At 37.8% G+C, this 16,547-nt stretch overlaps 1 protein-coding gene across 7 annotated transcripts in view; it reads right to left on the bottom strand.

The window, feature by feature from the left end:
- ARL15 (ADP ribosylation factor like GTPase 15) overlaps positions 1 to 16,547 on the bottom strand; it is a 225,823-nt gene that overhangs the window by 192,628 nt on the left and 16,648 nt on the right. The window contains exon 1 of one of the 7 annotated variants that reach the window (XM_059873224.1): positions 11,557 to 11,589. The exons of 5 other annotated variants lie outside the window; for them this stretch is intronic. In XM_059873224.1, coding sequence (XP_059729207.1) covers positions 11,557 to 11,574 — 18 coding nt within the window. In that variant the 5' untranslated portion in view covers positions 11,575 to 11,589. Of the gene's footprint in view, positions 1 to 8,828; positions 8,848 to 11,556; positions 11,590 to 16,547 lie in introns of those variants that run through there. One more of the 7 variants, XM_059873226.1, reaches the window with a different exon arrangement.

Here is a 16,547-nt window from a genome sequence, read left to right as displayed (position 1 = left end):
GTCTGGAAGAGTTTGATGTATGGGTCTTCTGAGGGAGAATGTCACTTGTGTGTCAGATTAAAAGGAATACTTGCAGAATCTCCACTCGCTTTCCTGGAAAGAGACAAGGCATAAATTATCAAAGACAGTGTTTTAAACAAAACTGGATGACTTGGACTTGAGCAGATATGGGGGCAGTCTAACTATGTTCTAGCAGCTAAGACAGGTAACCACACTTCTCTCCATCCATTCCAGGCAGATAAAAGGTGCATTTGACCATTGCTTTAGATGTTAATGAAAAAGAAAAAAATCAGATGCCAGCACACTGATAGGGAAGTGGTTTTTGTCATCAGTACCAGAACAATCCACACATGTCTGCCAGTTCCAAAGTTACTGCTGTTAAAGTCCTGCTGTATCTTCAGCATTGGATCGTAGCCAGAAGGTTATGGCTGATTATGTGTTAAAATTGGGCTGAGTTTACTAATAGGTACATCTGTCAAAGGGGAGGGAAGATTAATTTTTTTTTTTTTTAAATCCTAGGACGGAACCTTCAGCAGTGAGTAGAAAATGCTAACAGGGCTAAGAATAAACAGACTGCAACTTCACAAAAGCTGATTGTTTTTAGAAACAGACATGTACAGATTATGTTTTAGTAAGAAGAGTAAAACACAGATTTCCATACGAATTTTCAGAAAGGAGGACATAGTCTCAAGCTGCACCAAGGAAAGTTCAGGTTGGACATCACAAGGAATTACTTCACAAAACGGTTGTCAAGCATTGAAACAGCCTGCCCAAGGCGATGGCAGAGTCACCATCCCTGGAAGTGTTTAAGGAAAGACTGGATGTGGCACTTAGTGCCATGGTCTAGTTGACAAGGTATTCCCTATGACTTCGAAGGTCTTTTCCAGCCTAATTGATTCTGTGATTCTATGTCTGCCAGTAGCTTCTAAGACAAAATGTACAACAGAGCATTGACGGATGCATGTGTAAGGCTCTGAAATATTGTTTGTAGACCACCTCATGAAAATCTGAGGTTTCATACCTCTAAGACTGTTTGCTGTTCAGGGCAAATATAATGAAATACCCATATAAACATTTAGCCTTTCAAATACTGTTAAATGCCAACATGATCTTACAGCATCAAGCTCCTCTACATATTAAAAAAAAAGTACAACCCTCTACAAAAATTAATTTTCCTCTTTAATGTAATTATTCTAAGAAAAGAGTCCCAAATTCTGTAGTGGCCTTTGAAACCAGAATGAGAAGGATTTAAAAACTTTCACGTTTTTTGTTTTTAAACAGAGCTGGAGGTATCTTATTTCCATACATTTTTAGCAGAGAGATGGAAAAAGACCTCTGTCATGCTTTAGGTAAAAGAACAACAGTTATTTATCAAACTGAATCACTATCCTGTTTCTAGCATCCACATTTGCTTCTCTTCCAAAGAAAAGAAAGGACCAGTAAGTTTTATCCAGTCATAGCAGTCCACTTCACTAATAGTTTTGTCATAGCTTTGTCACTTCTCAGTTTGCGTGTCAAGTTAACACACACAAACTATTTTGCTGAGTTACATAAAATCCCTCTCTTCTAGTCTTCATATGTAGCTATTTCATTCAACATGCATTCATGCACTGGTCATTTATTTCAAATTCACTAAAATATGAAGCACTTAATTGTTAAGTGGGCACAGACCTCCTCTTTCCAACCCAGCTAATCTGTTCTCTTTTTAATTGCACTATACTCAGTTTCTGGGTTTCATTATCTTCCTCCTTTGAACTGGTATCTAGGAAATCTCTTCATATGCAGTTTAGACAATTACAGTGATTTACAATTAAATTGGTTTACACACCAAGGCTGTGTCAGACTATATATTTATAACATTCAATTCAATGTCATTTCCCAAGAGTCCACTTGCCGTCTGAATTAGTTTTCAAATAATGTATTAGTATCATAAACTTATGATACAGTCTGTTCAATTTCTGTGCACCAACTCATTTGACATCTGACAAAAGACAAAATAGTATTTTAATTTTTACACCCAGAGTCTGCCACAATCAACAGATTCAATAATACCAATTAAGATTTAAACCACACAATTCACAGTAGCTACTGATCCACTTATATTATCTAGGGAACAATCATCTACCTTTAGCTGGCCACAGCTCAGCCACTTCAGGGCAAGATGTGAGCTTCTGACACCTACACCCAGGAACTGCAGCTGTTTCTCATTCTCCTGACCTGGAAGAAAGAAGCTACTTCTACCAGCTAAAGTTAAGATGAATAACCATTGGTAATGTAGGCTCTTGCTAGACACTTCTGGGGAATGGAGAAGACTAGTCTGGAAGATTTTTTTTGAGAAACACCAGTAAAATTTAAGGAGAACTGGTAATATTTGCTTCTTTTAAATTCTCCGTTATTTTCTGCAAAAGGCTTGGAGACATTAGGAAAAATAAACTAACATTATATTTAATAGCTGAATGTCCACTTCAAAATAAGGGCAGAGAAGGACCACACAGTCTCACAGTACCTAAACCCAGGAAGAGAGGATGGAAATTACTAGGATTTTTCAGATCAGAATTGCATGGTTTATAATCACTCTCTAAAACATAGCAGGATTTTTCTCAGTAATTTTACATGAAACTATACACACTGTCAGTGATAAACTCTTCTGAGTTCTAATAAGCAAACGTTGCTTTGCAATCACAGTGTGTTAAGCCCTCAGGCAATACTCACATGGTATAGAAGCACGCAGGCTTTATGAAATAGCTCTGTAGGACATGTTTCTTATGACCAGTCATGCAGCAAGACAACTGAAGCAGACAGAAATTTTACAGAATGTGGTATGAGACAGTCAAATTAGCAATGCACAAGCATGAGCCAAAGTAATGACTGGGACTCAGGAAGAAGAACAGACCATGTCTACACGAGTAATTTGCTTACAAGTATTGTCACTGCTTCTGGTACTAATTTTCAAAGAAAAGTGCAATTTGTTTAAAGATGGAAATGAACACCAGAGTTTTCAAATCACTAACATGTATGCCATTGATTTCATTCAAAGGTTACTATAAAACAGATCCAGAGATGTCAGTTATGCTAAATTACTTTAGCCACCAGGCGCCTCAAAACAGGAGGAGGCTGTTAACAACACCTGTCCTCAACATTTAGGATGTAGAGCAGGTAAAATTACCAGCTCATAGGCAAACCATCTCCTAACCATAGTGGAAATGAAGAAAGCAACACAGGCCAGACACTCTGATTTCAGAAAACAACAATCAAATTTAATTCAGTCATGTGAACCAGAGAACAGGCAACTAAGAATCCTGATACCACTGTCCTCCATTCTCCACATTCCTAACAATGCCTTAGAAAAGGCTTTCATAAAACTAACAAATTGCTTGGCACAAGAATATGCATCTTTCCCAAATCCCACAGATGACCAGATAAAAGGCTGGAACACAAATTTTCTTCCTCCCTGCCTCTCACCTCCCTCTTACTTTTTTTTATTTGGGAAAGGTAGGTGGGGTTGTTTTTGGTTTGAGCTAGAATCATTGTCAGATTTCATTAAAAAATTATCTGAGAATACAAATTACTGGATTCTGAGAACCATAGCCCTGAATTTATGGAAGGTTTTACTGTAGACTGAAGAAAACCAATCAGCAGTGTGTGTTCAAAAAGCTGGAAGTAAGAACTCACAGCAGCTTCAGAGAGGCATGAGAGGTATTCAACACAAACTAGATAGAAAGTAAAGCCCCCTTTTGGTAAACTCAAGATTCAGCATTGTGCTGACTCTTCCTACTTTCAGTTGGAATACAGGACTAGATAGGATCATTGTTTGGTCACTAATTTCCATCTTCCACAAGCACAGGTATCCATCAAGGTTTATTCATATAAAGATTTACCTAAATAAGCAGATGGACAATCTCAATCTTGAAGATTCACTCTGCTCTGTTCTCCTAACCCCTGGACATATTTTGACCTTCAAGTCTTCTCTCGGTTCCTTGTAGCAGATTAAAGACTACCAAAAAGGAATTCCAAAGTTGGAAAACTAGCACTTTTCCAGGAAATAAAAAGGATAAATTGCCAATGTTGTAAGCTTGCCAACACCAAAATAGTCTTTGAGGAATAAATTTTCAGTGAGAAAATGTTTTAGGAAAAAAATCAAATACCAGATAATAACTAAAGAGTCACAGAGAACTTTTAGAAGTCAGTAGCTTACAGAAGACACAGCCTAACAAGTCAGGGTTTAGACAAGGAACTGGATTAAAAGGAGGACTATTAAAAAAAAAAAAAAAGAAGAGAATTTAAAAAAAAAAAAAAAAGGAAGGTAAGAATAGAAAAAAAACAGAAAAAAACTTTATAGACATTCCTACTAACACCTTGCAGACCAAGCACTTGAGGCAGTAAGCATTGAATTTGTAACAATTGGAAGAAACCACCATGGAAGAAGCAAAGAAAGGATGAGTGCACTTTGCATGCATACACCTCTTAGGTCTCAGAATCCTCCCCAAAATCTTCTGTCTGTACAAAACAGAGGGGCAGTAATACAGAATGATTTTGATCCAAAGACAAAACAGGTTAGCTTGAGTGTCACAAGTGACCTTCCATTCAGACATAGTTCCAGAAGTACAAGGCTAACATATTATTTCATCAAAGCAGGTGACTGAGTGAAGCGGAAGTTGAGCCACAGAAATGCAAAAATAAAAACATAAACCCCTAACACCAGGTAAGGCAAATGTAGAAGGCAAAGCACAAAGCCCTTACCAGCACTGACAAAGGTTCACAGAGCCAGATCCTGGCTCCCTTCAACAATTTAGATACTCATAAGAAAGAATTAGGCATTATAAATTAGTCCTGACTAGAAGGAGAAAACACTTCTGCTGAGGCAAGAGGGTCCAGCTTGAAAGGAGTTATACTAGAAATTAGCAAACCTATAAGGTTAGCCAGGAGTAGTATTGCCGTGAGAATTATCTCAAATTTAACTACAAAAGACAAATGGGAGGAAAAATAAACATTTTAGCTAGTTATAACTTTACAGAATAAGATAATATAAGAGAATACAAAAGAATAAAAATATACAAAGCCGGTTGTGTGGCAACAATACTCAGAGCAAGAAATAGGTTAATACAAACTATGCTGCCAAAAACACCAATCAACCAGCCCCAACTCTGCCTAAATTCACTCTCACTGTGTTTTAAATCTGAAGACACCCCAGTGATTCAAAACTAGCCTGTCTGAACAAGATGTTATAAAATGTCAACAAGATTGACATACATTTCTTTCCTGCTTTCATACAAAGGTATTTCCCAACTCTCTATCATAGCCAATCAAAGGTTTTCCTATTTTCTTCAGATTACATCAACCATGATATCTGCCCTCAAGGTAGGACAGTATCTCCAACATGAAAATTAAACAGTCAAGCATACTGCCATAATTAGAAATGGTTTTACATTCTGCTACTGCCTCTCTGTTAAATCTCTGTCTGTGGTAACTTCACAAAGGATTTCCCTGTTGCTATGTAGAAAGTCATGTTGCATGTCAGCAACAGTGATTTGACTGTATGGAATAAACCACAGATAAGCTACTGAGCAGACACATTTAAACGAAACAAAAATAAGGAGTCTTAAAGTGATAGAGTGACTATTGTTACAATAAATCAACATGCAAATTTTGAGGAAAGTTTCATTAAACTAGTATTCACCTTGTATTCAAGAACAGGAGCTGTCTAAAAAGACAGAATCGAAACATTTTTTTTATTAACAGGGTATGTATGAGAAGTCTCTACTCCACTACCTGACCTCTTTCTTGCTCAACCATGAATATTTTGCAGAGAGTTGAGAAAAGTCAGAATGATTTTTGATTAAGAAAAAGAAAAAACTACTGTTAGCAAAAAAAAAATTACAACACCTTGGAAAAAGAGGTTTCAAATACTTTTTAAATGGTATGAATTCTTCTTAAGCACCATCCGGAAACTCGTGAAAAAAATGTTTCTGAAAGGAAACTGCATTTCTCAATATACAAGAAGCTGTGTGTGAGAAAGCTCCACCAAAATAAGTTTGTATTGGATTATTATTTATATCTACATCCTGTTTAGCCATTTAGAAAAAAAAGTTTAGCTCATGTTCCATAGATCCCTTTGTGTAAAGCTTTAAAAAGACTTCTGCTAAAATAGGGAGGGCCCCTGTACTTATATCCTCCAATTCACACCCTGTGGCAACTCAGAACTTTCAACCTGGATTTCCCCAACAAAAATAAAGTCAACCTTATCATTTCCTCATGAAGCAGTTGGCTTTAAACTTTAAACAAAGAAATATAAAGGGGATATTGAACTATAGAAAAAATACTCATGTTATTGTTTATAGGTCTATGTAGCTTGATCAAAATGCTTGACTGAGACAAACCCAAGTTTTGCCAGAGAAGGCTATTGTTTGCCAAACTATAGCTGTTTTTCTACACCCTTCTACACATTCCCAAGACTCATAACCCTTGAAAAAGGCAGAATTGGGCACTGCCTAAGGACCTTTTCCTGGCTTAATTATAGCAGCACTGCACTGAAATATAACTGAGGCTTGTTTGCACTTTGGACACTTGCCTACTTAAAGTGACAGGTTACCCGAAAAAGTTACAGCTTATATTCAAGCACCCTCATCTTCAGATCTTTTCTACAAGACAAAAGGTACTCCAAATACATACACCCATCTGATACAAGCTAGCACAGGACACCCCTGGACCCTTACATAACTGCTTTTTCTTTCTCTTATTACCATTGTTGGCATCAAGTAGAACGTCATATACTAGAACAATCCTATATTTCAGCACAAAAATACAATTTGAAGTTCAAGTTACATACTGCATTTCTGTAAAAGAAGACCAAGAGAAGCCTTATCTGCTGGGGCATGGGAGAGGAGAAAAACCCAACAAGTTCCAAAAAAACACAGCAAGCCAAAACAACCCTCAAAAATACTGAACCACAGGTGAAGTCCTCAACATACAGAGACTGTTTGTTGAAATTATCTTAATCTCACAATCACTGTAAAATGTATTTCATACTACTAACCACCATTATGAAAGCATTCTGCTTTCAGGCTTTTTGAAAAAAAAACACGTGTGATGCCAAGTTCTACAAATATAATGTTTTCTTTCACAATTGGAAAGGTACTACTAAGACAGAAATTGTATATAGCCTTCTGCTCAAATTATTAGATAATTGTCTCCAGTCACTTCATTGAAAATAGGCTGACTTGTATACTTGGGCTTTATTTTAAATAAATATATCATTCAAAATTCAGTATTATAAAAATATCTAACAATACATACAATATGCTTCTGTTTTAATTTTACAGAATAAGAACTAGCCCAAAACCAAATTGTTTACAAACGTTGCTCGAAAATATGCCAACAGAAACATATTGTTTGAAAATTAGTTTTCATTCCTGTGGTTTTCATTTTTCTGGGTTTGGTTTTACTCCATTTGAGGACTTATTCCACACATCCGTCATGTAATTAAAAAACAATAAATTATTACTTCTCCCTAAACAGCATCTTCTCCTTTCTCTTGAACTTCATTCCACTTCAGTTTTAAACAGGGGAATTCACATTAGGTTTCCTACAAAATTGAGAAGTTTAACATAAATTTCACCTTATAAGACAGTTAGGACCTGCTGATCAGAAACTGTATAAGGGTATTTCAAAGATATAAGAGTCTAAAACCAGCTGCACAGTAGCTGGTCTTGTAAATATACTGAACCAGCTCAATCTGACATAGCTCAACTTTGCCATTTTGATAATGACAGCACTGAAAAAAAAAAAAAAAAAATCACATTACTTAGTAAGGACTGCTATCTGCCCCTTGAGCTCACAGGAGCAATCCGAAACTGGTGGGGGAAATCAAGAAACTCTTCTCCATAAAAAATTACTACCCTTCTAACAGATTTTTAAACTTCTAATTCAGGTAAGTAGGATGATATAATTAAAGTACAAATTAAGAGAAAAACCAAGAAAACTGATAACTTTGTAATATAATGTTTTGTTACCAAAACATTTAGTTACAAAAAATAGCAAGAACTGCCAGAAGATAAAGTTGAGGCGAGTCCTGGTACTGGCAGCCAATCCTTCGCCTTTGGTGACATGCAACCAGAATGTGCAACAAACTTACAATTTGCTCAAATATTTAGCAGTAAAAAAGAAAGAATGTACATTTCATAAACATCATATATATTGGTTTAGCCCTAGAGATACATTTCCAACTTTTAGCAACTTTCTGAGTGTTAAATCACAAATAGAATGAGTTCTCTCTGTAAAAGATCATAGTTAACACCTTCACTGGAGTTACTTTGTCTGTAATAATAAAACAATAATAAAACTGAATACCAAACAAAAAATAAGTAAACGAATAAAATAGCTACCTAAATAAATAAGGGGGAGAGTGATGAGGGGCAATGGCTTTAAACTAAAAGAGAAGAAGTTTAGTTACTGTTTAGTAAGAAATTCTTTACTGTGGGGGTGGTGAGGCACTGGCACGGGTTCCCCAGAGAAGCCATGGATGCCCCATCCCTGGCAGTGCTCAGGGCAGGTTGAAAGGCATTCTCAACAACCTGGGATAGTGGAAGGTGTCCCTGCCCACGGAAGGATGGTTGGAACTGGATGATCTTTAAGGTTCCTTCCACATCCTCTTAGAAATTATAGCAAGTTTAAATTGTTTTATACAACTTATTCGGGGGTTTTGTTCACCTTTGCTGGGGGTAAAGGACTTAAGGTTTCCTTTCAAAGGACTGTTTCACCACTCCAGGCCTGATGACCTTAACATTTGAACAGACTGGGAGCAATATAGAACATACACAAAAGATAAGTACCATTAATGACCATCAGCTCCAAAAATCACTCCTGGCAAGGCTGGAGACTCCTGGTTTGGAAAAGATAGGTAAAAAAACAAAGAATGAGAACCATCGAAGGTGAAGAGATCAATAACCAAGTGGAAACCAAATACCAAGAACAGTGTAACTTGGGACCAATGAACATTGAACCAATTAATTTCTTTGGGTTTTGACTGTATAGATATTTGAAAAATCCAGTAAAAAAGATGTGTGATTAAATGATTTTCTCTGCACAACCCAGGCAATGTGGGGATGAAATTGTTTCTGTTGCACATCCTGGCCAGAATAAAGTAATGCTTTAATTCTCTAACACTAAAAATTAAGAGGTTTTGGAGAGTTTTTGTTTTCCCTGCAGTTTCAGTGACACCAACACGAGCTTCTTTACGATTCTATGAAATGCAAGTAATTAAGGACGGAAATCTAATTACATAGTAAGTCATACTTCTGTAAACCAAATATCATCCAATGATGTTTGCATTTTGAAATGGGTTTTTAGCTCAAACTTTACTACTATATATAGGAAAGAATCTTAGAACCATTCAGGTTAGAGAATGTTTTTATGATCTTTAAGTCCAAGCATTAACTCAGCACAGCCAAGTCCACCACTAAAACAGATCCCTTAGTGACATATCTACACATCTTTTAAATACCCCAAGGGTGGGTGAATCAGTCACTTGCCTGGGAAGCCTGTTCCAAAGCTTCACTACCCTTTCCATGGAAGAATTTTGATGGTGGGTATTAGCAGATATTAAGTACACATTTTCCTAATATCCACTCTAAACTTCACCTGGCACAGCTTGAGGTCATTTCTTCTTGCTTGCTGGCAGAGAAGAGGCTGACTGCCCCCAGCTAAGCCTCCTTTCAGGCAGTGGTAGAGACTGATAAGGTCTGCCCTGAGCCTCCTTTTTCTCCAGGATAAACACCCCCCAGCTCCCTCAGCTGCTCCTCACAGGACTGGTGCTCCAGACCCTGCCCCAGCTCCATTGCCCTTCTCTGGACTCTCTCCAGCTCCTCAGTGCCTTTCTTGCAGGGAGGGCCCAGAGCTGGACACAGCACTCGAGGTGTGCCCTCAGCAGTGCCCAGTACAGGGGGACAATCCCTGCCCTGGCCCTGCTGGCCACACCATGGCTGATCCAGGCCAGGATGCCATTGGCCTTCTTGGCCACCTGGGCACACCCTGGCTCATGTTCAGCTGCTGTCACCAGCACCCCCAGCTCCTTTCCAGCCACTCTGCCCCAGCCTGTGGCACTGCCTGGGGCTGTTGTGACCCAAGGCAGGACCTGGCACTGGGCATTGTTGAACCTCACTCCATTGGCCTCAGCCCATGGATGCAGCCTGCCCAGATCCCTCTGCAGAGCCTTCCTGCCCTCCAGCAGATCAACACTTCTGCCCAACTTGGTGTCATCTGCAAAGTGAGTGAGGGTGCTCTTGAACCCCTCATCCAGATCATTGATAAAGATATTTAAAAGAAATGCCCCCAATACTGAGCCCTGGGGAGCCCCTCTCATGACTGGCCACCAGCTGGATGTAACTCCACTCACCACCACTCTCTGGGCCCAGCCATACAGGAAGTTTTTAATCCAGCAAAGAGTGTATTTTTTGCTGTCTGTAAGACAAAGAATGATAGAATGGTTTGGGTTGAAGGGGCCACAAAGATCATCTAATTCCAATCTCCTCACCAAAGACAGGGACAGCTTCCACTAGACCAGGTTGCTCAAAGCCCCATGTAACCTTGAGCTAAAAATTTTAAACTGAAGCAAGAATTATTAACAGGAAATTTAGGCAAGATCTTAGAAAAACAGTGTATAGAAAGTAGGGCTAGTTGAGCTCAGGAAGAGTTTGTAGCAGAGATTATGGAACCTGATGTGGTTTTTTTCAGAAAAGCAGCCTGGTCAGAACTGGTTTGGTCATAGTTCATACTGCTTCTGAGCCAGGAATTAATTAGATGACTCTTGCTCCTTTCAGCTCCATTTGTTATGATGTTATCATGTGAACACGAAAAACAGAAACATTTGTGCATTAAGGGAGACTCCCTATTTCTGAAGCTTCTTATACTTCACCAGTCTGTGCCACAAAGTTTTGCATCAGTAATACATAAATCCTTTAAGTCATCTGCCTATAAAACACTTTTCTCTATTAAGCCTTTCTTCCAAAATTTCACCCTTGTCAAACCCAAAACAGCAATTAAAAAGACCTTTACAGAAAGACTTTTTTGGTATCCCAAATTAATCTTGGAAAACCCCACCAAGACTCAAAGCCTTGTTCTTCAAATAAGGAGTCTGTTTTCAGTACAAAACACAGACAAAACCAACAGAAAGTTACTTCTGCCAGTTTAAGAGCTAAGGAATACAGCAGTGTCCAATGCCTAAACAGCAACACAGAGATGTGCAATAGTTCAACATACTGAGCATACAATAGTAAAAATTTATATACCACTTCTATAATTTCTTTTCAGTCCTCCACTTTTCCTTAAGAAAAGAATTCCTTCCTTGTGGCAGTTTCTACAGTAAGCAGGCAATACACATGCTGAAATGTAACACAAGCAGCTTTTCTTAACAAAAATATTCCAGCAATGAGGGGAACAAGGAATCAAAACCAGAAAATCTTGTACCCTGGTCACACACAACATCACAGTTAACATTTATGGGGAAAAAATGGTTACTTCATTTGAATCAGATGCTAGGAGAAAAAAATGATGCCAGCTTACCTGGTGCACGTATCTCATAAAAAGCAGCCTTGTAAAGAAAGCTTGAAAGAAGTCAGAGGAGAACAGAGAAGTGACAACATGAAATTAGGTGGCATTCTTTGTAATATTATTCAAGAACTCAAGCAGATTACTAACATCTTCCTTCCTCAGGAAAGAGCTTCCCACACTACAGAATTTTCAAAGAGAAAATCCTTAACTCCCACAAAAGAAGCCACAAACCCCATCTTTTCTGAATCCCAGGCTAGAATTTGCAATCAAATTTGGAATCACAACAGATTCTAATTATGTTCTAATTTCAATGATAAAAGAGCAGAAGGCTTCTATAAGTATTCAAATGCCCAGACACCAATCACCCAAGGCACACACTGTGATTCAGAGCCACAAGATCTTGCATACAACTTGCTGTGGAGTATCAGTAAATCTTTTTCATTTTACACCTCAGTTTAGCCTGCTGAAAAACAAAATAGCTTGTGTTTCATTGGGAAAGTTGAGCCACTATCTGTGAGATCTGGGAATACAAGCATATGGAATAGTAATACCATCATGAGGAAGAGTTCCACAGGCATTTCAAACACATTCAGATTTTGTACTAAGAGCTTTATTCATATTCTCCAACTAGAGCTGATTTGTCAACCACTAAATTATTACTGGAGTGTGATAGCTTGTAAAAGATTAACTAATTACAGGCTCAGCACAAAACACACCTAAAACAACAGTTTCTTTTATTGTGGCTTTCTTGCTCATTATCCAATAGTCCTAGAGCCTCAGTTCAGCTTAGTTTACTCCATAGTAGTTGTTTTTTGGGTTTTCTAGTTGCTTGAAGTTGGGTTTTTGGTTGGCTGGTTTTCTTCTTTTTTTCCTTTTTAAATATATGTTTTGACCTTCTTATTTATGGATTGTTTTGATTAAAAACTGTCTTTTATGATCCCTATATTCTCTCCTGCAAGGCTGAGGTCCAGTATCTGAGATTCTCACCTACTGTGGCCATTGCTTTTTAATCTGATATGACAAGGTGTATATTTCCACACTTAATCCCTTTCAGAGTCATCTTCTTGTTCAAAGTCAAGCGAGACGGCATGGTGAAAAGCATTTTAGAACCACTGAAATTAAGATTTACTCCTTCTAACATCCCACTATATGACCGAATCTGCTCACTAGCCTCTCTCTTTGAAGACTCCTTCTCTTCCATGGCCAATAAATTCAAGCAGAGAAAAAAACAACGCACAACTCTTATGAAGAGCAAGGCAAAAGCATCTGAAACACAAATCTTGATGTCAACCAGAAGTCTTTGTCAATTCTTGGTCAACACATTTGCTTCACTTTCTCCCCATGGTTCCAGATCTTTTGCCTATAAAGATTCAACTTCATAACAAATCCCACCTCTTTTTCCACACACGGACAAGAAGTGCACGTGGCAAGATCTTGCATGGTTTCCCAATACACTGATGTGTTTGAGGTAATCCCTGTCTGCCTGTAGCTTACATGTCACAGCAGAGACTTGAGACAGCAGGGAACAGAGTATCAACCTCTGTCAGGCCTCTAGGTATGATTGTGTACAGAAGGGTTAATACTTTCACGTACATATTCCAGAGAATTGCACTGGAATGTCTTCCAATAAATCCAAAATGACAACAAAATGAAGTAAGCAGATCTCCAAGACAGCACTAACACAACACAGGCCTGATTAAGAAACAAAATCTCACATGCTTTGGAAGTGTGTGCACTTTTAGAATGGGGGTACAATTAATTATCTTCTATTAGGGTGAGAGGTATGTAGTCTGACTACATCAGAGTGTAAAGAGTGGTTAAAAAAATCCATGACTAATGGAATTTGAGGCAAAGATAAGAAAAAAAAGATGGGTCGTGGTTTTTGCCTGAGATGCAATATTTATTGATGTTGAGGACATACTTCACTAAACCAGGATGCTCAAAGCCCCATCCTACATATCCTTGAAAACTTTCAGGGATGGGCATCCACAGTTTCTCACAGCAACATATACCAGCACCTCACAACCTGCACATCAAATAATTTCTCCCTAATATCTAATCTAAATCTTTCAGTTCAAAGCCATTCCCCCTTGTCCTATATCACTACATGTCCTTGTAAAAAATCCTAGCTACGGCATGGAAACCTGTTGTCTTATTTTGAAAAAGAAACCACTGGAAGATTATGGATCTGTTTAACTTGGTGCCAGCATGTGCCCAAGGCTAAAATGAAGTTTTGAAAATGCTACTCTCAAGAGCAGCTACTCTCCGTTCTGTCATCAGCATCCAGTTGGAAGCCCAGGAAACACACAGCAGACTTGAGTGTCCCTCTCTTAAATTACACTTTGACTGGGAGAAAAGGAGGAGAAAGTGGGACATTTCATTCCACTGGCTGTTGGTGCTTTCCTTACTCTAATTTTAAAAAACCCTCTTTCAGATGAGAAGCTCTGCAGGACTGTATCTGGAAACCCACCAACATTATTTTTCTGTAATGTGTAAAGTATTACAGTATATCAGTCAAGAAGGATTTTGAAAATGCACATGCTAGAATTTTTTGGGGTGTCCTGTGCAACACCAGAAGTTTGACTCAATGATCCTTGTGGGCCCCCTCCAACACAGGATATTTCATGATACAATAAATGCACAACAAATAATTTGTGTCAGTGAGGTTTTGAAGACACCAGAAGGACTGAGTGAAACAAGGTAGATCAAGACCATTCACTGGTAGCATTAAATAAAGCCAAAAAATCAAGTGGTAAGTTTGAGAAGCCCTGCGACAAACATTGCTGCAAACAAAGGTACTAGATTTCTGCCTGCATGGACACAGGCAATTGTGACAATACCAGAAACAGAATTTTAAAATTTTGGTTACAACACACCATGTCATAGCTGTATGTAGCTTTGCTTTCCCTGACAAAAGATATTCTTACACCACCTCTCACATTTTTACTATTTCCTAAAGGTCTATTGCCCAAAATGGCATCTAAGATCCTAGTAACACTTACTTAAAAGCTTCCTTTTGAAATTTTGGTATATACAGTCATAAAAGTGGAACCACAGTATGAATTTATGACATCTATTCAACACTGTTGTTTTCTACTCTTAAACAACATAATACCCAGCAATATAAACACAGTAATAATTCAATATAGTTTCGTACTATATAAATCCTTCCCATAAAAATGAAATTGCACTCAAAAGTGCCATATATGACAAAATATAACTAGCTTTATGATTTGTATCCACTATAATCAAACTGATCAAAATACAAACACTGTAATATAAGGCAGATCTAAAAGCACTATTTACTTTAAAAGGCTCTAAAGGATGCTGTAGAACAGCCTTTCCAAAAACATTTATGGATTTAATTACACATGAATACAATCTTAAACTACTTTGAAGACAGCAGACTATAATTATAAAGAAGCTGTAGCAACAGATATTCAGCAAACCACTTTGAAAATTAACTTCAACACCTAGGCAAACATTTTTAACTTTAAGGGGAGAAGAAAAACTAAAAACACCATGGAGATACGTATAGTGATGGTAAGAATTAAAAGTGTCTTTCCACAAAAAAAAAAAAAAAAAAAAAAGCTAACTCATGAACAGATTCAATTTTGTGGCATTTGATGCACTTCCTTTTTTTTTTAAATCTACTATCCACTTGTATGACTTCTTCCCTTAACAGATACCTATTCTTAAACAAAGACAGGATGTCTTCAGAAAACAGAGTTGAACTATTTACAGTAGAAATCATAATAGTAACTTATCATTGATGGCCTCAGGATACAGTGCATGCATGTTCACAGGAAAGAAGCAATCTTCTCTCACTCTAAGACTAACAGGCAATTTTTGAGTCACAGAACAAAAGTTCAGGAGCTGCAGAACAAACTTTTCCCATTTCTGCTGTAATATGGAGTCTTGTGAAAGATGCAATTATTCTGCAAGCACAATTTCTAGTGCTCTGTGGTTTTCCAGTTGCTGCTAAAGGCAAATACAGACTAACAACAAATACTTTACAACTCATACACAAAAGCAACACAGTTTTTGGCAAGATTATGACTAAAAAAAGCAGAGCAATAAAAAACCCTGCAGCTACATGCAAAGTATTATGAGTGATACATATTACTGTAGCTCCCTATTTCCACTTGCAGATCACCTCTTAGATTCTTACTTATCCAGCTGTACAAGGTAGAAGATATGATTGCAGGCACACAAACAGCAGGACATGCAACTTTGACCATAATCACAGGGAGCTTGCTTTTCATCACAACTTAGAATTGCCCAGTCAGGAAACCTTGCAAATCAATTTGCTCTTCTGCATATCTCATTGCTATGTATGGTACCAACCACAGGATTATAGAACAAGAAAGAAAAAATTCACTTCCATTGAAGAGCCACTTCTAGTTTTTTCACCCGCTCAATAATTCAAATGATACAGGAAGCTAATATATTTGCAATTTGCCACGAATTCAACATTAGTTGAATCCCCTGCTATCTTTCAAAGTCCACAATCTGAGGGCACCTCTGATTTCAAACAGGTCATTTTTTCATAGGAGACTGTCCTATTAAATTCTGAATATTTTTACTTTCCAATGTACTTACAAATTACCTTTCAAACCTACTATATTAATTTTTTTTCACTATGAAATTAAAGAGGCTACTTTGCCAACTACACCAAAAAAGGATGCTCAGCAGAGGCCATCAGAAAAATTCCATGCTCATACTATCACCCCCCTGCATCACTTGAGCCTAACAGGAATAGTTTATTTTCCATGTGGAGCACCATGAAGGCAAAATACAACATTTTGACAACACATTACACAACTGCTTCCTGGACAGGCAGCAAGAATGAGGATTAGGAATCCTGACTTCCAAAGGGAAGAAGCAAAACAGCTCTTACGTACAGGATAAGTAACCCCACAGCTTTAATAAATGCAAGTTGAACAGCATCTTGTCTGAACAAAAAAATTAGAGACTTTTGTAATGATGATCTCTTGTCCTCC

Source organism: Haemorhous mexicanus, chromosome Z, assembly GCF_027477595.1.
Source record: "Haemorhous mexicanus isolate bHaeMex1 chromosome Z, bHaeMex1.pri, whole genome shotgun sequence".
Lineage (NCBI taxonomy): Eukaryota > Metazoa > Chordata > Aves > Passeriformes > Fringillidae > Haemorhous > Haemorhous mexicanus.
This window is presented reverse-complemented; position numbering and strand designations above follow the sequence as displayed.